General features: G+C 38.2%; 1 protein-coding gene across 8 annotated transcripts in view; it reads right to left on the minus strand.

Annotated features, from left to right (window-relative positions):
• LOC146369224 (ninjurin-2-like) overlaps positions 1–7,611 on the minus strand; it is a 38,762-nt gene extending 31,151 nt beyond the window's left edge. For 2 of the 8 annotated variants that reach the window (XM_084909956.1, XM_084909955.1), the window contains exon 1: positions 7,330–7,611. In XM_084909956.1, coding sequence (XP_084766082.1) covers positions 7,330–7,425 — 96 coding nt within the window. In that variant the 5' untranslated portion in view covers positions 7,426–7,611. The remainder of the gene's footprint in view (positions 1–7,329) is intronic. The other 6 variants (XM_084909959.1, XM_084909963.1, XM_084909961.1 and 3 more) reach the window with 4 other exon arrangements.
• Between the last annotated feature and the right edge of the window lie 17,604 nt (positions 7,612–25,215).

Genomic DNA, 25,215 nt, shown 5'->3' on the forward strand with positions numbered 1-25,215 from the left:
ACACAGTATCCCCCCTGGACAGAGAAGAGAGGAAGAACAAGAATAGAGAGAAATGAAAGGAGGAATAGGGTAACAAGGAAAAATGGAAGAAAAAGATGAGGGAAAGACAGAAAAGGATGGTGGTAAATCACACAGACAAGGACAAGTATGATGTATTTTCTAATTCAAATAATATTTTCAGTGGTAGACGATCAAAGCAGATATGCAGATAATGGGCCCATATCCTGCTTTCAGGTTGTTTCTCTTTCTTATAGTGTTTTATATAGCAAAGTCACAAAGGCAAATGTCAACGCCAAAGGTTTTACTCTCACGAACAAAAAACACGGCTGTTGAACCGTTTGCAATGCCATTTTATAAACAGCTTATTTGCATCACTTTTTCCTGCATATGAGAAATTGGTAAGACACAAAGAGGGTTTGGCTTCTAAAGTAGAAGTACTAGGACTATAATAAAAAGTGGTTAAAATTTACTCAAGTTTAAAATATACTTTTTGTATTTTAAGTGTCTTAATAACAGTCTTTGTCTTAACTAAAGTACAACCCACAAATCGGGTTGGCTTGCTGTGTAAACTAAAGCGTTGGTCTATGAGAGCTGCAAATCACTGCGTTCTTTTTTCTTTATATTTTCACAATGTCTCAACTTATTGGAATCGGGGCTTATACGAGTGATTACATGTTTAGTTACCCCTGAAGGCTACCAACTATGTAAGACATTTGCATAATACAGCTGCTTCACTGTTTTGTGTCCAGGCCATGCTGCTAATCTAGTCTCAGCCAAATGTGGCAAGAGCAACACCTGGTATCTGAGGAACTGAAGACCAATTAGATTAATTTATTTTCTGATTTTCCGACACTAGTTTGAAACCCATAACCAAGGATTCAGTGTGGGTTACATGTGAGTACTATTATTACTGTTAAACTACAGTGAAATATAAAATTGGTCTGTTGGATTTCTTCATATCCTCTATCAAGGTCAATCCATCCATCCATCCATCTTCATATTTCAAGAAGAGGGGTAACCCTGGACACGTCAACAACAATTCACATCCACATTCACACCTGCAGCTAATTTAGAATAACCAGTTAACAAGAATGCCTTTGGACTGTGGGAAGCAGGAGTACCCAGAGAGAACCCACACAAGCACTGGGAGAAGATACAAACTCTACACAGAAGAACATACAAATGCAATCTAGATCTGCATCAAAATTGAATTAGTTCTCTCTTTGTCCAAGTTCCATTTCTGCCAAATTTAATAAAAATTTGGCTTAATAGTTTTTGCACAATCGTGCTGACAGATAGACAAACAGCACTGGAAGCTCTGCTTAGCCGCACGTTTTTTCCTTGACCTTGGAGAAGGAATATATCTTTGTAACAGAAGCAATTTTGGAAATGGTCCTGCATGAAAACACTGAATAAACCATTGGCGTCTCTTTTTGTACTGGGTTTGATCTTGTTCTGGTAAAGTAAATAAACAATGAGTTATTTTTCCCTGTTATTGTAGGATATCATTTGACTGCTTTAGCAGCTGAACAAATGTCCTCACTTGACTCAATGACTGCAAGGAGCCCAGGTCCTATGGCTACAAAACAAGCTCAAATCATCACCCCTCAAATCATCACACCATGCTGACAGGTGGTAAGAGTTGTTTCTGCTGATATGCTGTGTTTGTTTTACATCACATGTAATGCTGTGCATTATGGCCAAGAATACTGTAACTGAGGTCTTGTGATTTGCTCAGATGCAGCTTTGCAAAGTCCTGTCTTTTTAAGAGAGGAGAGGCATTCCCCTGGTAGCCATACTTGTTCAGTTTTTTCTAATTGTTTGGTCATGAACTTTAACAATTATCATGCTAAGTAAGATCTGTAAAGTCTGAGATCTTATTTTAAAAATGTTCTGAGCATTGCATAGTCTCACACTCAAACCAGCAAACTACCAAAACTTGTATGGAGACGGCCATGTTTGAACCCAGACATGAATTAGAATTTTTCACCTCTAGTTCCCTTATTTTAAAGAGAGTTTTTAAATTGGGTTTTTGGTTAGATGTCTGTGATTAACAAACGCTTTCACGTTCACATTTAATTCTACAGTTTTATAACTAAATTTTGAATTTTTTATGTCTCCCAGAAAAGGTCTCTGATAATAAGTAGCAAGAGATAAGAGAGGCCTGGATATTCAAGGTTATGACGACAAAAACAATGATTGCGTGCCATCTCTGAAACTGGTGGTATAGTTCATTTATAGACTAACCTTCATCTCTGACAATGCCATTTAAACTTCAAAAAATGTGGTTTATAAAAATTATCTTGCTAAAAAAATTTCCTAATCTGTTATCTTCTAAAAAGCACCCTATTGCAACTGACAAATCGTTGCTGATGCACCATGCAATAAGCTTTTTAAAAACAAGTCGCTTTGGACAAAGTTGTCACATATTCTGTGCTGTACCATATAATTACAAGCTACTCACACTCTGTTGTACATATCTGGTAAATTACACAACTCTTTCTACTTGCACACATATACAATGGAAAAGAATGCGACCCACAGTTTGGTTACACCTATTATACAACACGAGTCATTAAACAACAACAGTCATTGCATTTCAGTTAAAGATGAGGCTCGGCCGGGCGTCAGATGACGGTTCCCAGAATTACAGAGACATGCATGCACTCTCATACTTCACACCTACACTCAGAATGTAGCATTTGCCATTTAGGGGCCAAGAGGTGGTTACACGCACAATCACAGACATGCACACAGACTTGTGTTTCCATAACTTTAGAGGCCATTATACTGATTTACATTTCTAATCAACTGTGTACTCGTAGTATTTAACCTAGCTTTAAAAAGCAAGAACCCAACTATGATGGGTTCTTGCTTTTTGAGCCCATAAGGAAGACACTTGTGCAAATAAATGTAGATCTCCCCAAAGAGTTGTTGTTGTGATTTGGCACTATATAAATAAAATTGAACTGATGTGATGCATAGCTCAAGAAACAAGAAAGACAAAGCATAAGCATGCATCAAAAACAAAGTTTTGTGATATAGTCCTTGTTATATAGACACTACAGTAATGTACACTCTGCATATTTTGTTTTGAAGAAGCCAGACTTTCCTGGATTTTTTAATGTGGTCTTGAGGAATAGCTCTCATCTTTTTTATATATATATTTGCTGCTTTTCCACGCGTTTTCAGTCCAGTTCTTGGACCTGATCATTGTCAGATGAATGATTTTGTGTTTACTGAACCAGTGTAACAAACAACCTAATGAAGCAACTTATCTAACAAAGAACTTTATCTTCAGGAACTTTGTTAATAGTCTAATCTAATCTAAAAATCTCAAGATAACACAGTCTGACAGGTGTAAAACAGTATTTATGAGTCAACAAGGAGTTTTCCCAAAGAGTTATTGTCTAGGACTTAAGCAAACTAGTCAAGTGGAGGACAAAAGAAGAGGTGACAGGCCTAAAAAACTATCTACAGCAGATGAACCGTATCTGAAAGTCATGTCCTTAAGAAATAGGGAAAAAAAATCCAGCAAAGACCTGACACAGGACTTGAGAGATGCATCTGACCCTTCGGATGATTCATCTACTGTTCACCACAGCCTCAGAAAAGGTCTCAGTGGAAGGGTGGTTGCCAAGAGGCCATTCTTAAGGAAAAGAAACAGGGAGAAAAAGCTGAGGTATGCCAAGTTACAAAACCTGGACTGAATGCAGAAGAATATGGTCAGAATTCGATTCACCACGCAATATCATGGAAAGTATCTGAAAGAGTCTGATTGGCAGGATATTCCTTTTTCAGCATGATAATGACCCCAAGCACACTGCCGGGGCAGTAAAGTCGCACCTGGACAGAAGAACACACAAGGGAATGCTATCAGCCATGTGAATAATGTTGAGCCTGGACCTCGACATTGTGTAAGCAGTGTCAGATCATCTCGGCAGAGAATGGAACAAAAGGAAGCCAACATCCAAAAAAGACCTTTGAATGATGTTCAAGAAGTCTGGAGAATTTCTTCTGAAGACTACTTCAAGAAATCAAAGGAAGCTTGCCTAGAAGAGGCAAGGCTGAGTTGAAGAATAAAGGCGATCATACCAAATATTGACTTTCAAGCTAGTTGTAAAACCTGTTTTTGCCTTAGATAATGCATTTTATGTACTTTTGCACATTTTAATAAACTGTCGCACCTACTAGGGTGACTCAAGAATTTTTCATAGTACTATATAAGACACATGCAGACCTCCCTTATTATATTTAATCTTTGGTAAACTAATATGTATATCACTACTATTTTTCTGTGATTGGCGTGCAAGACTTGCTCTGAAGTGGCCTTTCTTTCCTGACATCTACCAAAGTCAGTTGATGGCCAGCTCAGGCTTGCTCACATGATTTTACACTTCTCTGAAATAATTCTTATGCCTGTGTTTCAATTTTCACTTTTTGCGTTATGTCCTCACACTAAGATATTGATGCCATTTCTATGTCTGTAACAACACTATGGAAGCTGAATGTCACCACTGAATAAGCTAGAAATCCTTGAAAAAGCATGGAAGGTTTAATCTATAAGTGTAAAATTTTGCAATGTTGGTAACCAAGGAGATCCATGGTGTTGGAAGAACAGCAACAATTTAAGTGTTTACACCAAATTCTAGTCTTTAATGTTTGCTTTAAGGTTATTTTCACTTTATTGATTTCTCCAAGTAATCTTAAGAACTTGTTCACAATCAAACACTAAAAATAAGAGGGTTTTTCTAATCACTAAACTTACCGTGACCATCCTCCTCGAACAGTGTGGTCATTCTCTTTCTTTGAAACATGAGTGCCAAGCTTGGAGAGGCCGTGTGATTCCTCCTAATTCTGTATTGGCGCTCCACACCCTCTTGCTGTGCTCTATACATAGAGAGTGACTTAGAGGTGTAAAGCTTTCACACCATGGAAATAGATTCATCATGACAGGCTCACAGAGACACTGAATGAAAGCCTCATAGATCTAATTTCAGAAAATAATATGCTTCTCTTTGGGGAAGCTCTCACTCTGAAGCTATGCTACTGCATTATATCAGGATATTGTGACGATGTCATGAACTCAAAGACCAAGAAATCCTTCTGGGTAATAATTCTGTATCAACAGTCCTGTTTTATTCCACAGTAGCATATATGAATCTAAATCTCAACCAAAAAGATTCCAGCAATTCCTCAGCTCTATTACCTTATTGTGGATAACATTATGGAGGCCTGGAGCCTATTCTAGGGGCAGGGATAGGTCAGTAGGTAGAGTGGTTGCCCCATGATCGGAAGGTAAAGCCTGGACAGGTGACTACATGGACGACCACCTACTGCCTATATCAAGCTCAATTTATAGTTATTTTTTATGTGTGTATATCTGACAACCCTTATTTGCCAACATTTTTCATTATTCAATTCAATGATGCAATTTTTTGCTCTTGTCGCTGCTGATGACTGCAACTCGCTGAGCCTGGTTTCGCTGGTTATTTTCCCCAGTTAAAAGAGAGCTTTTCTTTCCCACAGTCACAAAGTGCTTGCACAGAAAATTTAATCTGATTGTTGGGGTATTTACTAGAATACTGTAAAGTATAAAGTACCTTGATGCAAGTGTTTTGATTTTAAACTGCCTGTTGGCACAACACAACAAATACATATGACATGCATAATAGCATTAGCATTAGTCATATACATACAGACCACAAGTTTGAGCTGGCATAACATACGGGATGCATGTTGTGCTGAAAGAGTGAGTTCTTAAACACACGCTTCCTTAAACACGCATCCATGTGCACGCATGCTTTGGTAAACTTGTTTCTGCTTTACTGAAGATCCCACATTTCCCTCCTTGTGTCTGTCATCATATAATTATGCCACTATGGTTCAAATGAATAGTTCCGGGGAGGACTTGACATCTGCAGATATACATATATTATAGTGATATTATTATCACTGGAGTCACTAGTGGCAGAAAGTGGCCAAATGGTACTGTACAGGTTCTCAGCTTATCCAAACAAGTCTTTTTCTTCTCTCTCTTCAAGCCTTCCTGTCTTATTAGTTGCTGCTAATATATTCACATTCATTCATATTCATAACCCGTGCTACAGATATGCTGAATACCATTTCAATAAACTGTAACATTGTTCTCTGTTTAACTGTTATCAGATTACGACTTATCAAAACAGAACTGGTGAAAAGTCAAAGAGTGTGTTATGAATCTCAGTTTTATGAATAAACAGTACAAGCATTCATGCTACATTTGGATGTGGTTAGCAGGCAGATAACCTATGAGATAGAATGAAGTTATTGCTAATGTGATAACAGTAGGGGGTCATCGAAAAGGACATTTACTGTCTGCGTTGAAAAAGCATGCATTTGCAAAAATGTATGTACAAAAAAAAGCAAACAGCACTTTATTTAAGATCCAGAATTCTGCTTATCTCATTGATAATTTTACACACATCATTTACATACCAAAATGATGTATAGACAATAAATTTATATGTAATATGGACATTTACATATGCTGATGAACTGAGCGAATACCCTGTCTTCCACATCTATCACTGTCTCACACACTCACGCACACAAACACACACAGCTTGTCTTAAGTAATCCCACTTTGTTCAATGGAGACTGTGTAGCTAAAAAATACTGTTCCAGTAACTGATAGCTCTGCTGGTTGATGTGGAGGAACCCTGTTACCTCTATTACAGACCAGCAGAAGACACCAGGAACAGTTATGTAAATATCTATAACTTCTGTGAAATTGAGTCAGATGATTATTTGAAAAAAGAAGCTTCAATCTTTTTGAATAAAATCCAAAATATTTGTGAATAAACTAAATGTACCTTATATTTGTGTGTAAAGTATGGGAATATCAAAAAATAAATGAATAATAAATAAATCTCTATATTCGTGCATACCTGTTTCTTTGACCCACAGCTACTTTAAAAGGTATTATTAACCTTTGCACCCAGGCCCTAATTGATATTTGATGGATGCTGTAGTTGTGTCTTAGCCTTGGGATCGAGTACAGGCACTTAACCTAACCAAGAGAACCACAGGGCAGCCTTTTGATCCTCAGCTCTCACACAGGCAGAACATACCACAGCTTTGTGGTAAAGCCAAGATAGAAGCAATGATTCAGAGTAACAAACTCTCAGGACTAAGAAAAAAGTCAGATTAAAGAGTGAGGGAAATAGGAACTAAGGAAGAGGGTGAAATAAAAGGAAGGCAGATAGGAAGGCAATGCTTTTGCTTAATAAAATAAGCAATTCACCTATAGTTATTTATAAGTTTTTCTGCCTTTTCAAGTATACTAACCTGAAGGGGGCCGCTGGCTGGCATGGTGGATCTCAGCGATGTCAGGTCGATGTCTCGGCCCTGCTCTCCTCTCTCGGTCTTTCCCATTCCCTGCATAATGAGGCCCGTTGAGGAGCAAGCAACTAAACACACGTACACCCTTGAATGCTACCCTCACAGCAGTGAAAATACTAATGCAAGAGCGGCAGTGGTCGTTGTGAAGGGAAATCACCCTGGACGCCAGGCACAAGGCAAGCCCAGGGTGGACAACAGAGGGACAAACAAACAGCTTATTCAGCCTACCCTGGTCTCTCTCCCTGTGCCTGACTCTCGCTTTGCACTCTTTCAGTTTCCCACTGTCTTTTTTTTGCCAGTATTCTCTCCTTTAATCTATTAAAAAATTCTAAAAGGCTCGAAAACAAATACATATTTTGTGTGTCTATTTGTGCCTGTTTGCACAACAAACGCATTGCTGTATTTCTGTCAAATTAACTGAGGTCAGGTGTGCTCCCATTAAAGCACTAAGGCTTCATTGTTGGGAGTTTGCAGCTTTTTAAATTCAAGGAGCCCAGGCTCTGTGAAACTATGCTCCATACTATATTATGTGGACACAGGCCATATAATTTCAACATGCAGCTATCTCAAAAACTGGACACGTTATACCAAAACTATCTGCATGGCTGCAGACTACTATTGATGAGTGAAATGCTTTGCTACTCTCAAGGTTAACTTTGTAACATTTTTCATACCACTTAAAAAATATTAGGCTTTCCACAACTGTTTTGGTTGCCTCTAACAGCCTGTGTATTGATTTCCATTCAGCCTATTTTACCACATAACATCAGAGTCCCTTTACATAATTCACCTCCTCTCCCCACCTACAACACTAAAAGTAAGAAACATAAACAACGACTTATAATGACTTGACAAAATGATAAAGTGAGTCTACTAATTAGTGACGTCATTAAAGAAATACAACAAAAATTACATTACAAACTCCACATAGTTAATAATTATGTGACATGAGGTAATACCTTGCTGGTGACAATGTTAGCAAAAAATAAGCTAAGTTTAGCCAGCTAGCTGCTATGTTAGCTAACAGGTGATTGACCGTAGTTGACTTAAAATCCTCCTGTGTCATTTATTGACATTGACAGTGATTTTTTTTTTGTTGGTTAACTGTGAAGCTTTAAAAGCGGCTTTACGTTACAACAAATGACAAGTCTAATGACAACCCTAAAGAGATTATCACCCAAAGGTGCAACTTACGTCTTAGCTCACTGTTACTCATTCTCCAGCCTGACACTTTTTATTGGTTAGAATTTGTTTTGTTCTTTTGTTTTTTTATACAGGCAGCTGCAATTTTTATGATCATTTAAATATTAAAGACTTTTGTGTAAATTTAGGTGTGACTCCATCCAATAGCTCAGACATATTAAAATACTGTTGCCAGATAAATATCCAACAAATAAACGGGCCAGCTTTCTAATCTGTGCTAAATCTAAATCTAAATCCATCTATATAGTACCTAAAACATACTGTAAATAAAAGAATCATTCAAAATGTGACAGTCCCAGCCCATTTTAAACTCTAGTCAAGAAAAACTTACACTGAAAAATTGTGACTTTAAATTTAGCCCAGCTGGCTTACAGATTACTCTCGATATGTTACCCATTAGTATCTGTTCAGATCCAAAGATACACTAGCTGGCGACCATTTAGGACAGGGGTGTCAAACTCAAATACACAGTGGGCCAAAATTCAAAACTGGAACAAGGTCGCGGCTAACATTAATATTTATTGAAAAAAAATCTTCCTCCAGATTTAAGAATGAATCTCTTCTTATGGACTCAAACAAGTTTTGGCAAGTATAATACAAGTAGGCCAGCTCTAGTAGTAATTTGGTATGGCTTTGCGGGCCAAATGTAATTAGGCTGGGCCAGAGTTTGACACCTATGATTTAGGACTAGAACAACAAAACTTTTATAAAGTAAAAAAAAAAGGTTTATTAGAGTACATAATTTAATGGCCTCTGTTAGAGGTTGACTGAGAAATACAGGAACTGAAAAAGGCACCAAAAATAACCCTCCATAAACAAATACAGCAACGGCACAAACTTATGATCTCTTGTTATTTTACTTCTCTTTCTTTCTCACTCATACGTATTTAACTCAACAAAGCAAGTGTTTTCTTCTCTCTTGTTTAAAGACGTTAAAATTCAGTTGTGTTTGGGGAAAGGTCAAAAATAACTAAATAAACTGCTCTAAACACAAATCCTCAAAAATCTCAGAAGGGAAGAGTTTCATTGTGTGAAGTGAGAGAACATAGCAAATTCAGAAACAATGTAGCAATACAAAAAACTGAGATATTTTACTATTTCATGGAAAATATTATATGTTAATTTTCAATCATTTTGAACAACAGATCTAAAAAAAAAAAAAAAGGTTGAGACCGGACAATAAAAGGCTGGGAAGTAAGTGCTACTAAAAAGAAAGAGCTGTAGGAACCTTTTGAACTAATTAGATTAATTGGTTACAGGTTAGTAACATGATTGGATATAAAAAGACATCCAGGTTTCTCAGAAGTAAAGATAGAAGTTAGTTCACAGGTCTGCAAAAAACTTCCTGTAATTTGTGGAACAAGAGGAACATTTTTAAGTGTAAAATAATGAAAAGAGTTTGAACACAGCCTCTACCTAATATCATCAAAATAATGTGGCAAAATCTCTGTGCTCAAAGGCCAAAAATATATATTGTATAGCCGTGATCTTCAGTCCTCAGGTAGCACTACATCGAAAACAGGGATGATTCTTTGATCAAAATCACAGCATTGGCTCAGGAACACTTTGAGTAATCACTGTATGTCAACACAGTTTACCGCGCCATCTACAAAGCGCTATCGTGCACAGAGGAGGCCGTACATGAACATCATCCAGAAATGTCTGTCGGCCAAAGCTCAATAAAATCGACTGAGGCAAATTGGAACGCTCTTCCAGACTAAAGATGAGAGAAACCTGCCTTCAGTTCAAAACCATATGGAATTAGCATCTTGCACTGGAAAGGCAAAATGAGTGCTGAAAGGTAGATACAGGTTTTAGAGCAACATACGCTCCCATCCAGACTCTCCTTTTTAGGGAAAACCTTGCATATTTCAGCAAGATAATGCTAATGTAACTGCATCTGTTACAGCAGCATGGCGTCATAGGAGAAAGTGACTGTCTGCAGTCCTGACCTTTCACCAAGTGCAAACATTTGGCACATCATGAAACAAAAAATAGCCTGACGTTGTAAACAAAGATGTCCTATAGGAGCAGTCGCCACACTAACATGCTTGAAACTGAAACTAACACCAGAGATAAATCAGATGACATTTAATTAAAATAAAAGGACAATACAACCACTGAATGGTTGTGTCAGCATTAAAGATAAGCAGCTTACTAGAATTATTATGCAATATATCTTTGCTACAGAGCTTTTCCTCTCAAATTTTAGATATGTGTCAGTGTGGTTAAAAGCAGAAATATCTTCCCTTTCACTTCTTTTTTAGTTTGCTGCTTTCAGCTTCCAGGAACTGTACTAATCTCAGCTGACACTGTCCGAGGAATTATTTTTGCTTTTGTGGTTTTCCAGAATTAAACATCTGTCGTCTTTAAGGGATTTGGAGATGAATAGTAATTATTTAACAGCCCGAAATGGGCTACTTGACTTATGTGAAGTTTGTTGGCCCATTTAAGTAATAGATTCCAAGTTAATCCGTAAATGAGAGGTTAAAAGCCAACTGTTGTGCCCACAAGTTTTTTAAAAATTCCGTAATCATTCCTAGAAACCACTGTTTACACGAGACACCTCATTACTCAGCCAAACCTTTTCATTCTTCGGTTCCTAGAAACAGAGAGTCTTTGGACTGTGCCAGCTAGAGAGCACGCTGACTTTAACCCAGTTCTTGCTTAAAATAATACCTGCTGTGGAGACAAAATAGTTCCACTTATGGGCTAAAATCTTTACTTACTGCCATGGTTTACAGAGACCTACAGTGGGTTTTTGACCAGCAGCTAAATGTGTAATCCCTCTCAAAAATAGTGTTTCACTGTAACGATAAAATGGCACTTTATGGAGAAGGTTCTTGAGTACAAACCTCCAACAAGGAGGTTTTTAACTACTGAATGTGCAAATGAGGACTAAAGAGCAGTTAGCGCTTAAGCTCATGTGTTTCATTTTGCTTCAGTAATCCCAGAGCTTTGTGCTGCTTTAGCTCTTCATGTAGCAGTTTAGCTTGACTGTAAACAATGCTGTATGAAGGTGTTGCTTTCTTTACTTAAAGTGGGATCTGTGCTCCTCCTCAGAGTATTTTAGAGGTATTTACTTCCCTTTCCAAATTCATAATAGAATTACAAAAGAGGGCTGAATTTTGTACACATTCTAAACCACCTTAAGGCAAATGCGATATGTGATAGTGGATTAGATAGATAAGATTGACTTGACTCGACTTGACTTGTTGTGAATCACTTACAATACCGTGCAAAACACTGAATGGGAGCTAAAAGACTTCAGTGCCCAGAACTGGAATACTTTTAATGGAATGTAAGTTATTTATAGCATCCAAGCAGATTTCTGTTGTGATTTGCATGCAAGCATTTAAATCGGATGAAAAATGAGTCATGTTACTTGTCAAGGTAAAAGTGATACACACACCACATGGACCAGGGTGAATAGTGTTCTCCCTCAAAAACCCTTGAAGGACCATGTGGTGTTTTAAATCTACTTAGAGCTGCAGGCATGACACTCATAATGAGGAGTTACGGTATGAATTGTTTCTGTGAGCCCTTTACTGGGAATGCAATGGGAGGCATTTTAGAGAGCACTACCGACTTTCTTTTTATATACAAGCTGTAAACAAAAAGAAGCAGTGTGCACTTTCTAAAATTATCCTGCAAGATCTCGGTTAAGGCGATGCAGGAAAAACATAAGTAAATATGTTAAAATGGCAGCATGGTGCAAACTTAGCATTCTGAAGCAATTTTTCTATGAAAGTGTCCTTGTTTGGGACGTCCTGTGTACGTGAATGAGGACACACACATGTATGGAGGCAACTAATGCCATCTACAGTCTTAGCAGTGTTGGGGAGGCTACTTTGAATACACCTCTATGTACCCAGCTGGAAAAAGTTGAACTACACCAAAGTTACCTTAGGGAGAGATCGATTTGACTAACTCAAGCTAGGTGGAAAAATAGTTCAAACCATTTAAAAAAAAAAAGGCAATGCACATGTGGTACAAAATTACAAGAAGATATGAGTTTACAGGCCATACATAAACAACAGAAAAATGCCTCATTACTTCTGGTGCAAGGAGTTTGAAAGAACTGGTTTTCATCATCATGCTGGCATCTGACCATGACTTAAGGTAATTCAAATCATTGAACTGTACCTCCTGACTGTGGTTATAGTGCTGGTGCCTCGAGAAGCATGCAACTATTGGTCAAACATTACGGCATGCTGTGTAGTTAACTGCACTAACAGTCCTTCTGTACTTTGTACTTTTGAGAGTGAAACTCCACTATTTTATTTGAATGTTCCTCACCACTTATGCATCCATATTGATTCCCTTTCTCACCAAGTTTACTGATGTTAACTGATAATTTAACACTTCACTGTGTCTTCCAGGTAGGCATGTCTCTTCCTCCAAAAAAACCCAAGATGGCTAAAATGTAATCTAAAGTCTTCAAAACAGGGATCCACAAACTAAAGGTTTAAGTCTGGGTTTGGGTCCAGGTGGTATTGTGCCCTCTAAAAAAGCATGGGACATCTTATCTGAACATTTACTAATAGATAATTAATAGTTAACAATACTAATGCAAAATTGAAATAATATTTTGTTTATTCTCAAGAAATTTTCACTGCAGACTACTATGGATACTGTGAAATCTCAACCACATAGGGATTGTCCAATTATGATGTGATGGCAGTGACTGGCTGTGGTTTAAGGGGTATCAGCCCACTAATAACAGGAGGCTTCTCCCTGTATTGAAGGAGAATCTGGAAGGCATGGTGTGAGCCTATCGAAGTGGTGTGCAGAGGCTTTTCTTGTAAGCCTCTGTGCAAGGTCTATGAGCTACTTGGGATCTCAAGGGCTACAAAAAGGAAAGCAATCGAGTCTGCCATGGAGGGCTTCCAGATGGCTTTGAATCAGGAGGAATGGTCTGTGGGCCAGTGCTGCTGGAACACAAGCCAGGACTTGATCAACCCTGGCTGGCTTGGCTGAGTGAGGTTACATGATGCTGAAAGACCCCAAACATTCAACACTGAATATGTGTCCCGGTGCATTATGGGATGTATCTTTGACTCAGGGTTTGCAATGCTCCTTCTGTTCATGCATCTAAGTGCTCCTGCGCAAGAAAGGAGCACAAAGACAAGTGGGCTCAACGTAACGTCAACGGCTAGCACCTTATATGACATCGGTTTTAACCTCAGTACTTTATAAACACTTTAGCAATTTATTAACCAATGTATATTGCTAATATAAGCTCATCTCCAGCAAGCTACAGTGCATAAAATTTGTCAGCAACAGCTGACATTTTAGTTGGCAAGTCTCAGCAAGACACGGGAAGCTGCTTTTGTTTAATTTTATCTGGAATCAAGGAGCCTGCAAGTGAGCCATGTGGGCATGGCAACTGTGAAAGACAATGCAACAATAACAAAGCAGGCTGTTTGCTTTCACTCACAGCAAACAGTTAATTGAGACAATGCTTGAGACCTCATTTGAAGCTTATCTTGGGCTTGTCTTAAATGACCTAAGACTTGATTCAAACTCCAAAAAACCTAAAATCAACTGTGATGTGACACTTTGTCATTATGCATTGTTTTTGTGCCGTTAGTCATTTGTTCATGCTCTCATCCCATCTCTCTTTCTCTGTCTGTCTGTCTCTTTCTCTCTCTCTCACACTCACACACACACACACACAAAGATAGGGCTTCAGCAGCTGAGTACCAGGCAGTACTGACCTCTCGCTTTGTACATTGCTGTCATACACACACATGCACACTAAGCAGACAGTACCAGTCTCTCATCCAAGCACTGATAAAAGGGCCTTTATGCTCCAAAGGTTTTCACTGCAGTAATGCGCATGCGTGCACACACACACACACGCGCGCACAGTCATGTTTCCATCACATCAGGAGCCATTACAGCCCCTTACATTCCATGACGCGCTCCAAAGCATAAATACTGCTTGACTAGCCTTTACTTAAACTTAAATGTCTTAACCTTTACATTGATTTATGATTTATTATGCAGATACCCAATAGTACAATTTCCCCACAATACCCATAATACACACACTCTCTGGCTGGAAGGATAAAACACTTCACAATTTTAAAGTTAATATGGCGAATTTGTACATCTAAACATGTTATTTGATCTGATACCATAAGCATCGCTGGGCCGAACAAAACTCACACTGTAATGCCCGCATTAGCAGACAAACATACACATCCGATGCAGCGGGGAACTGTGGGATGACGGTGTAACAGATCAAAGCACTAGTTTGTTTTCACTGACAGATGAGCAGGTGCACACTTTCATCTTCCACCTGCTCAGGACATGTGTTGTAGTTTGCCATTTTTACTTGAGTCTTTTCATACACAGACAAGCACACTAATCTCTGTATGAAACAAGCATATAACACATTCAGCTGGCAGGTAACCATGCTTAGTCCTGCTATGAAGACAAGTGCATCTGAGTTTTTAAAGCTGGGTCTGTGACAAGTTTTTGGCATTAATGAACAAAACAATGCTTCGACCTATAGTAGTTAACCCTTTAAGACCTACCATAGAACCAAGTCCGCCAGAGCTTACTTTATATTTTTACACGCTGTAGAGCCATTTTTGGGAGCATTTCAAGTTGCTATACATCAATACATCTGTTATAGCCCAAATTTTAATAATATGTATGCATTAAGTCAATAGTAACTACATAAATTGCAAAAAAGTGCAATAAACTACAAAAAAATTGAAAATTGTTTTTGTTTGGGTTTTTTTTACATATATTTCTACTTAGAGAAATTTAAGAGGTTTATCCCTCAAAACTTTAAATACAAAAAAGTTGCACAAAATACTTTACAACAACAGGAAATTTATTTTGAGTGTCTTCATATTTTTATTTTTGAGATATACCAATTTTTATATACTGCAGAAAAAACGAAAAACAATCCTACACAGCAAAATCTCCAGTGTTAAATTAACACTAGAGAGTGTCTATATGGGTCCACTCCTCTGAGTGTTAAATACAACACTGTTGAGTGTTAAATTAACACTTTTGACAGTGTTATATGTTTAAAAGTAACCTAGTCAGTTTTGAAGATTAACAAAGACTAACACTGAGCAGTGCTGATTTTCTAACACTGGAAAATAACTCAAAATGTTAGAAATATTCCAGTGTTGAGCTTTTGTTACCTAGTAACTACACAAGCCAGGAAGCACCAATGACCGGACTTTGGGCTGTATCCCAGGGTCAGGGTCTGCAGCCTTAAAGGCCGCATTTTAAGGCCGATTACGTCACAGTGACACGACGAAGGCTGTCCCAATTCAAAGGCTGCTCGAAATGCGGCCCTCAAATGAGTCCTTAATTTCCCTGAATTTTAAGGATGGGTCGGTGTAGCCTTCATGGCCCAACATATCCCAGATTTCATAGCGCGGCGGTGGTGTGGATAATTTTGCCGAAAAAAACGGCGGAAGCGGAGCCGCCGAAGAGTAAACTTTCTGAAGTAAGTACTGAATATTATGTCACTTATTTATGCACAAATGTTTTTATAATGAAGAACATTAAAACATTACTGTTATGTGACATTAGCGATGTTTGTACTAACTTGGTTTTAAAGCCTTTACTTCAAAATATAAGTCAGTGATGCTGCTCGGTTTGCAGTCCTGAATATCACAGCACAAGCAGGATTCACTGCACTGTTAATGTTAGCTATGTTATATTGCTGCCTCTGTTCGGTGGTGTCGAGCCAAACGGACTTTAACGTGTGTTTGAACGAGCTGATGGTTCACTCGTTAAGCTGAAAGAAAGATGCTTTAATCACAGGAGTCACACATGTGTCCACTGTACCATCTGGGAACTCTTCTTGTTTCGTAATAACACAATCCTCCTTCTCTTGCGCTGTTTTGTAGCAGTGTGTACACCTGAGACTGTCACCTGTCTGTCTGTCCTGCACTCTCTCTCTTTTTCTTTCTCTCTGATTGTGTAATAAAAGTATGAACATTCATTTATAAGTTACACTTGTGTTTGAATCCTGCAGCTTATCACACATTTGATGTCCATGTGTGACAACTGCAAGTGTCCAGAGTGAGGACAGACTGAGGGACCCACTGCTGCACATCATCTGTGAGGCTTTGCACCCCTGATGATCCACCAGGAGAAACTCAGCAGTGTGTGAGGAAGAGGAGGAGGAAGAGCCAGCAGCAGCTGACAGATGGAGAGAATAGACAGACTGTTCCCTGTTTGTGAAGGACTGCTAGGAAAGTTTAACATAACTAACTGTCTGTCCTGAATCAGTCTTATTAGGTAATGTTCAAATAATTTTATCATTCCAGTGTTTTCAGTGTGGGAGAAAGTACTCAGGGCCTTCAATTTACACACTATGAAAGGCAGCAACAAGTTTAATGTTCAGAAACCTAAAGTATGTATCAGCAGCAGAATGGACCTAAAAATAAATGTTTGTTTCAGTTCTATGAAGCTTTGAGTATTTTGGATTAGTAGCACTGCTGTGTTTGTTGCATCATATTGCTGTAATTGTTTATATGCTTTATATATTCTGAGGTAAGTTGATCTATAGAGTTACATCATATTCTATAAGGATGTTTGTATACTTTCTGCCCAGTTTGACCCATTTAGCAGAAGTCAGCCTGTTTAAGGCTCTGATATCTATTCTGTATGACTTAAAGCAGTTATGACATGGTCTGATTTTCTCACCCAATAAAGGAATATTCAATATATCGGTCTACTCTTCATTTTATCAGAACAGTTATCACAGCTTGTACATTTTCTTTTTATAAATATATGTAAGCAATGAGCCAAATTTAGTAATGCCAACATACTGAAGGAACAACATTTGTCTCTTATATATGATACACCTATATATGCACTGTCAAAGATACTTGTCTTTGAGTGAAGATTTAAGGTGATAAGACATATAAATAACTGCAACTTGAATCTGTACTGAGGCTCAGTATTTGACACAGAGTTCATGTTCACTGCTGTAATAGCTAATAATGATTAATATAATAACTATAATATTGGCCATATTATATTTACATTACCAAAGTAATATGACTTTAGTCTCATGAACAACATTAGCTAATTGTTATTTACTAACTAATCTTAAATGACCGTTCAGTACAGAAATGAAGCCCAAAAATCATGTTTTACTGTCCTGTGGTCTCAGCCTCAGATACTTATCAAATCACACAAAGCTCTTGTAGAAACAAACAAACAAATGAACAAAACATGTTCTCCTTCATTTCTGTCAAACAAAGTTGTATGACACGTTTTAAAGCGGTTAGTATCATGGTTGCTAGGCAACCTGGGAAGCGCGACGGAGACTAGACCGTCCCATACAGACAAACTTGCCGTTTATTTTGCAAATCGAGCTCAACACTGCCCCTAGCGTCCTGGAGCACTTCCGTTGTGTTTTGGAATTTGCATGTGTTTTGGAGTTTGTACGTGTTTTGGAGTTTGCAAGTGTTTTGGAGTTTGCATGTGTTTTGGAGTTTGTACGTGTTTTGGAGTTTGCAAGTATTTTGGAGTTTGCAAGTGTTTTGGAGTCTGTACGTGTTTTGGAGTTTGCAAGTGTTTTGGAGTTTGCAAGTGTTTTGGAGTTTGCAAGTGTTTTGGAGTTTGTACGTGTTTTGGAGTTTGCAAGTGTTTTGGAGTTTACAAGTGTTTTGGAGTTTGCATGTGTTTTGGAGTCTGTACGTGTTTTGGAGTTTGCAAGTGTTTTGGAGTTTGCAAGTGTTTTGGAGTTTGTACGTGCTTTGTCTCTAGGGGCCACCGTACCTCCTACCTGAAAAAACATCCTACCCAATGTTTCTGCGCACAACACCACGGGCTTTAAAGGGTTAAAGAGGTCAGAGTGAGTGGGAACTACACTGTTAAACCTCTTCTGCATTCACTAACTGGTCTTAAATTGGATAAGCTGAGGAGACTCTTTATTGGGGTGCGATTAGTTGTTTTACAGTCACTTCAGCTTGATGTTCGACTTATAGTCTTGGCTAATTGCTCTGTTTAAAGTTTCTTTTTGTTTTTCTGCTGCTAAAGAAAGTATAAGTAATAAAAAAAAAACATATCAGTCATGATGCCTAAAACCTATGGAAAGCTTGAATGATGATTGTTGAGCTATAAATATAACCTAACAATTAGACAATGAGTGGTGAGTGGTTCCTGAAGGTTGCTAACAGAGATGGGCAGTAACGCGTTACTGTAATCCGATTACTTTCTTCAAGTAACGAGTAAAGTAAGGGATTACTATTGCAAAAACGGTAATTAGATTACCGTTACTTTCCCGTAGGAACGCTGCGTTACTGCGTTACTAAAACCATGATTTTTTGCAAGAATGTCTCATGACAGTGATGTAAGCGAGTGCGACCTTCGTGACAACAGCTGTGTGCAGATCAACAATGGATAATAGTGCGGGAGAGAGTATGAGCGTGCAGCGTTTAAAGCGTGGAAGTACTGACCTTACTTTGAGTTTGATTCCATAAAAAGTGACAAAAACATTAGCGTCTGTTGTGCGTGGGAAGAAAACTTCTTTTTACAGCGAAAAAAACCCCTAAGCTTCCAAGCAAGCACCGAATGCGCTATGACGTAATGGGAAATTCACAGAGAAACTCGCGGATTCTTCCACTGACCGCCGCGGCACACCTGCACCAGGGTAAACCTCCGCCTACCTCACTCCTGCTTTACAGGTGAAAATAGAGCAACAGGACCGCTAGTCTGTGACTTTATTTATTTTCTGCTGTGTTTTACTTGCATCTATTTGAAAGAGTGAGTGTAAACACACACAAAAAAATATTTTATGTGCTGGAATGTGCAGAAAATAGGTTTAAATGTTAAACTAATTTATTCAAGTCAGAGAATGTTGCATATAATTACATTTTTGCTTGATGCATAAAGTTAAAAGATTAAAACTAATAAAACAAGTTTTAAAAAGGGACTTTTCCATTTGATTACATTTTGTGATGGATTATGCAGAAAAAGTAGAATTGGCCTGACAGATCTATCACTTTATTACTTATTCAGGTTGTAAATCGTGTTTTTAAAAAGTAACTAAGTAACTAAGTAATTAATTACTTTTGAAAATAAGTAATCAGTAAAGTAACGGGATTACTTTTTTGGGTAAGTAATCAGTAATTAGTTACTGATTACTTTTTTCAAGTAACTTGACCAACACTGGTTGCTAACTGTTACTAGGTAAAATGAGTTGTAAAGAGGGCGCTGCAGCAAAAAACCTGCTTGTGATTGCTCTGGTCACTGGCAAATTGCCTGTAATGTCTGCAAACACTTGCCAACTACTCTCCAAACGGCAGTAGAATTTGAAAAAGTGCATCGCAAATTGGAAATAGAGAACCTTCACCATCAAAGTGAAAATTGTGCCTCAGAACTGCAGACATTACGTTTTGTCCCTCACTTTCTACAGTCTTGCAATTGCTCGCAGAGTAGCTGGTGAGAGTTTATAGACTAGTTGACGTCATACATGCAAATTACAGGTTTCTGTGGCTGTCTGCTTGGAATCAAAGTAATCGCAAGGAGGTTAAACAGGGGTAAGCACAAGAAACTACTGAAAACTTTGGAGCCCTGAGTGTTAGCGAGGATGATCTGGCAGAGAACTGTGGCACCCATCTGCCTGGAAATACCCAGCTTGATTAAACAGTAGGAGACAAGTGGGGGGAGAACAGCCAGGGGAGGAAGACTTCCACTCACGGGCACAGTGCCAATCCAGTAACTCCACCTGAGGCTAAAAGCAGATACGTTAACACACACAAAAAAGAAAAACAGAATCTAAAGCCCATCCTGCCAAACCTCATAACTGTCTTGTCTCTAGGCTTGTGTGACTGGGCCTTATTAACTCGATCCAACGTTGTCACCTTTATCAATACAGGTCCAAAATGTTAACAAGTTAACCTCACATGGTTAGTGGTCACATCTCTGCAAAACCTCAACATCTTGTTTGTTTAACATACATTAATCTATTAACTGAAAATCTTGGCTATGGTCTTGTCAGCAACTTAAAAGTACAACCCTCCACTTCTAATGACAGCTGTTTAAATATAGTTTATGAGTGCAGTCAGCCTTTTATAAAATTCAGCTCTGTTCTTTATTACTTTTACCTTCACAACTATTTTGCTATTGAAGCAGAACGTTAAAGCACTGACAAGGCTTGACAGCTTTAGAAAAGTTATAAAGAAAAATGGGTCAACAATTGATTGTTACTAATTTAAGTGTGTCTCTGGCCTGGTTTCCCGCAGCATCTATTATACTCTATTATAAGATGCAGACTCTTCTTCCAATGATGACTAGATGTTTCCAAAGGTGCTGTAAATTTGAATGACTCACACACAGCAAGGGGGCTTTGATAAAAGAGGTTGGCAAAGCACTGAATGTGGGAGACCGTCTCGCAGACTGCATACGAAATGAATCACATGCTCATATGAATAAAAGGTCCTCAACAATTTAGAAAAGCAAATGCTTTGATATTCCTATTGTAGAATTGCTGATAATGCCTCTTCTTGTGTCTAAAATTACCCCTACTTGAAGCGTAAAGTGGAAGTGGACACATTTTGCAGACATCTATTTGCACAAAAACACACACTCTGAAAGTGAAATCTGATTTTCATGTGGCTTCAGTTAACTTTCCCTTTGAAACAGGAAATTAAATTTTAAAACAAAGCTGCAGATAATTAAAAATGGTGCACCCACTCATTGCTTTGTTGTTACAAATCTTAAAAATGGTAATATGTAAAACATTTCACCTGCTACACGCTCTTTTTTTAATCCAGTGACACTGCTTTTCTGATGAACACTTGCATGTCTGGTCCAGCCAGTTGTTGAGCCCCTGGCACAGTTCATCTCCCATTTACAGCTTCTGCACTCTCGTTTTATATTTATTCTGACAGGATACAGTTGAACCTTGAGCTGCCTGTTTAGCAAACCTAGTAAGTGGGAAAAGCTGAAAGGTTTAGCCTGTGTTATTGGCTTTACAGTTTATTTCATGAAAATACTTTGGTATTTATGGCCACTGTTATTTTTACAATGTGGCTTTAGGGCAGACTGCAGACTACAGCACATGTGAGCACACAGTGGTGTGAACAAGCACACACATGCTATGAGTCCTGGCTTCTCTCAGCTGCATTTTGCAGTTGGATTTCATTAAATAATATCCCAGCAAATTCTATGATTGAAACCTTTCAGCTATGAAGTATTTGTAAATGCTTAGATTTAACACCCAAGAGGTACCAGGAAGCAAAAAGATACAGAGGATTATTGTGACTGGATGTCGTTTGTCACACAGCCATCTATTAAAGGTGCTCATTTGCGGGCACATGAGCAGGTTAAATATGACATGGTAGGGGTTTTTTCTGAACTGCAAATTAGAAAAAAGGAGAGGTAATCATATATATATATCTATATATATATATATAGATATATATATATAGATATATATAATTGCCTTCAATTTGAGCTGTTACCAGGGAGATTGTCCAAGAGCAGAGTAATGGGTTTCTAACAAGTCTGTGTGGAGATGTATGGAATGGAGTGAAAGTGCAATCAAACTTTGGCAATAACAGACTGGACTCTTTAGTGTCACTACCTGGTAATAAAATGTATTGCACAATTATTCAGTCCTCAATTCCATTTGACTACAAGTACACGCCACTAAATTAGTTAATTATCTCAAACATTAGCCTACATTGCACAGTAGATCCAGACATTGAGCCTTTTTTTCCTTCTCAGTGCAAGGCTTTCTTTAAAAGCTACACACACACACATACACAGACACATAAAGGCACTCAGGAAGAAAGAGAGAAAGAAAGAGCGAGCTGCATGCAGTATAACTGAGAAGGGAAGTGACAGGTTCAGTGTTGCAAAATGAGAGCTTTTAAAGCACATCCTTTGACACTCAGAAGCACCCACACACTTTCGTTGGAAGCTGTAATTCAAATAAGTTTAGGGTAAGCTAATGTTTTGATGCAAAACAGAAAAAGAAGGAAAGAAAGGACCTTAAAAGCATTAACCATGCTATTCTCTTCCTCTGTTAATTCTGCTCCAGTCCTTGATCAGTGCACTCAAAATGCAGAAATTAGTCGTTTAAATAAGTCTAAGTGTTTCCACACCCACAGAAGGCAAAGTTAGAATAGCAAGAAATTAGTCAAATGCTAGCATTTCTTTTTTAAGTGCAGAGAAGCATTAGTTAGTAATCATAGCAGCCAACCAGCATCTGATTGGTCACAGGCCTCACGCATTGATCAAATTAATATATGATACAGCAGTTAAAGAGGAACATAAAATGCATATTTCCATGCAAGAGATGCAGCAGTGACAAAGACAGGTTGCCAAGAAGATGTACCCTGGTGTTTATTTAAGTGAAAGATACACATACAGGCTTAGTTTGACTACCTGAGCCAAGTTTCGACAAATTCCCCAGCCTGCTGGAACTTGCTTGGAAGGTCAGATTCTTTCTGACATCAACAAACACGGGACACAAGAACCCATACTGTGTTTATTGTGCACTATGTTTTACATATAGATACATTCAAATCGCATGAAGATTCACCCACCAGTAACTGATGTACTTGCACTGCCATGTCAGCAGCCCTCCTTTGCATATTTCCTCTTTACATATTCTTGGTTCAGTTTTGGTCTCCAGCTTCCTCTTTTGCTTGCTTCTGCATGTGCTGAGTGGGTGAGTTTCAGGGCCAGAGTAAGACGTTTTTTAACAGCGTGCACTGTAACACATAGAAACCTCTTTTAGTATCATTATGAGGTGTAAGGAGCTCTGCAAAAAAGAAGCTGTAGCACATACTGCGGAAAAGCACAGCCCGCACATCCCGTAAAGGATGAAAAATAATGAAATGCATTATAAGGAGATGTATGAGTTGAGTTGAGTGACCATATAGAAGGAAAGATAACACTGAAACGTTGCACTTTTATCAGTAAAACTTGGGGATAATATGAAATGTTGTTGTAGTGGAGTCAATATAGCCAAAGGGTGGAATAAGCCAACTGGAATTTAATCAATCACATTTCCTGGTGACTATGAAAATAATGTTGTCATTCTAATGTTTAAAAAATGAGTGAGAGTGTTATTTTAAGAGTGTTATTATAAATGCAAACAAAATTTCTCATGCTTTTGGCATAACTTCAATCATTATTATTATTGTTTTTTTTAAACGTCAGATTTATGGCGGCTCATTTAACTAGAACTAACAGCACCCAGATTACATTGAAAAAACAGGTTGGACAAGCAAAACGGACTGGAGTGGGGTAGCGCTGTGTTTGAAGCAAAGTTAGATAAAACTAGGTTACTGGGGCATGAAGAGAAATGACAAAAAAGGAAGTGGTTGAAGTGTTGCGTTGTGTGTTTCAGAAAACCCTTTGTCAGTGAATGAAGCTTAACCTGCCTGAAGCTCTAAGGTACTGAATTTCTGTGAAAATGATCTGCTTGAATGTACAGTCATGGTAAAAAAAAAAAGAAAAAAAGTACACCCTCTGTCTGTTCTACGATCGTACATGTATGGACATTAAAAAATTTAGTCCTTTCAGGGCTTAGAATTAGGTAATTGTAACCGTTGATGAACGGAACACATGACATATTACACTGTGTCATTATTTGCTTAACAAATACTGAGCCAAAATGCAGAAGCAGTGTGTGTAAATATAGTACGCTCCATGATTTAATAGCTTGTAGGACCACCCTTAGCACCAGTTTAGAACTTTATCAATATTTCTCATGTCATTGTGGACAAATTTTGTCTCAGTCTTCTTTACAATGTTGCTTCAGATCATTGAGGTTTGTGGGCACTTGTTTATTCGCGTGCTTCTTAAACTGGACTGGACCATTACGACACCATGATTATTTTCTTTTTTTTTGTCATTCTGTTATAGATTTACTTCTGTGCTTGGGATTGTTGCCCTGTTACATCACCCAGTTTCAGCCAAGCTTTAGCTGTCGTACTAATAGCTTCATATTTGACTTTAGAATACTTTGGTATACTAAGAAGTTCATATTTGACTCAGTGACTGCAAGGTGCCCAGGTTCTGTGGTTGCAAAACAACCCAAAATCATTGGCCCTCCACCATCATGTTTGACAGTTGGCTTTATCTAAATATGGCTTTGTGCATTATGGCCAAACATCTCAACTTTACTCTCTTGCTGCCAATCTGCTGCCAAGCTCATTTTAGAGAGAAGGGGCTTTCACCTTGCAACCTTTCCAAACAAGCCATAGATGTCCTGTTGTTTTCTCATTGGACTGTCATTATTAACATGCTAAGTGAGGCCTATAGAGATGTAGCTCTTGGGCTTTTCCATTTTCTCTGAGCATTGCATATTACCTAACCTTTGGGAGAATTTTCTGGGACTTCCAATCCTGGGAACGACTGGCAACTATGTTGGACATTTTCCACTTTTGAATAATCTTTCTCACTGTAGGCTTTAATATTCAGAAATAACCTTATAGCTCTCCCCTGGTTGATGCGCAGCACAACAACTGCTTATCTAAAATCATGGCTGATGTTCTTCCTTCCTCCTAAACACATACTAACAGTGTAATATGTCATATTTTGTTGTTCATCTGAGGTTATAGTAACTTAATTTTAAGACCTGCTGAGGACCAGATTTGTTTTTGTTATGTCCTGATA

Source organism: Perissodus microlepis, chromosome 17 (assembly GCF_051167445.1).
Source record: "Perissodus microlepis isolate ML-2025 ecotype Zambia chromosome 17, ASM5116744v1, whole genome shotgun sequence".
In the NCBI taxonomy this organism is placed as follows: domain Eukaryota; kingdom Metazoa; phylum Chordata; class Actinopteri; order Cichliformes; family Cichlidae; genus Perissodus; species Perissodus microlepis.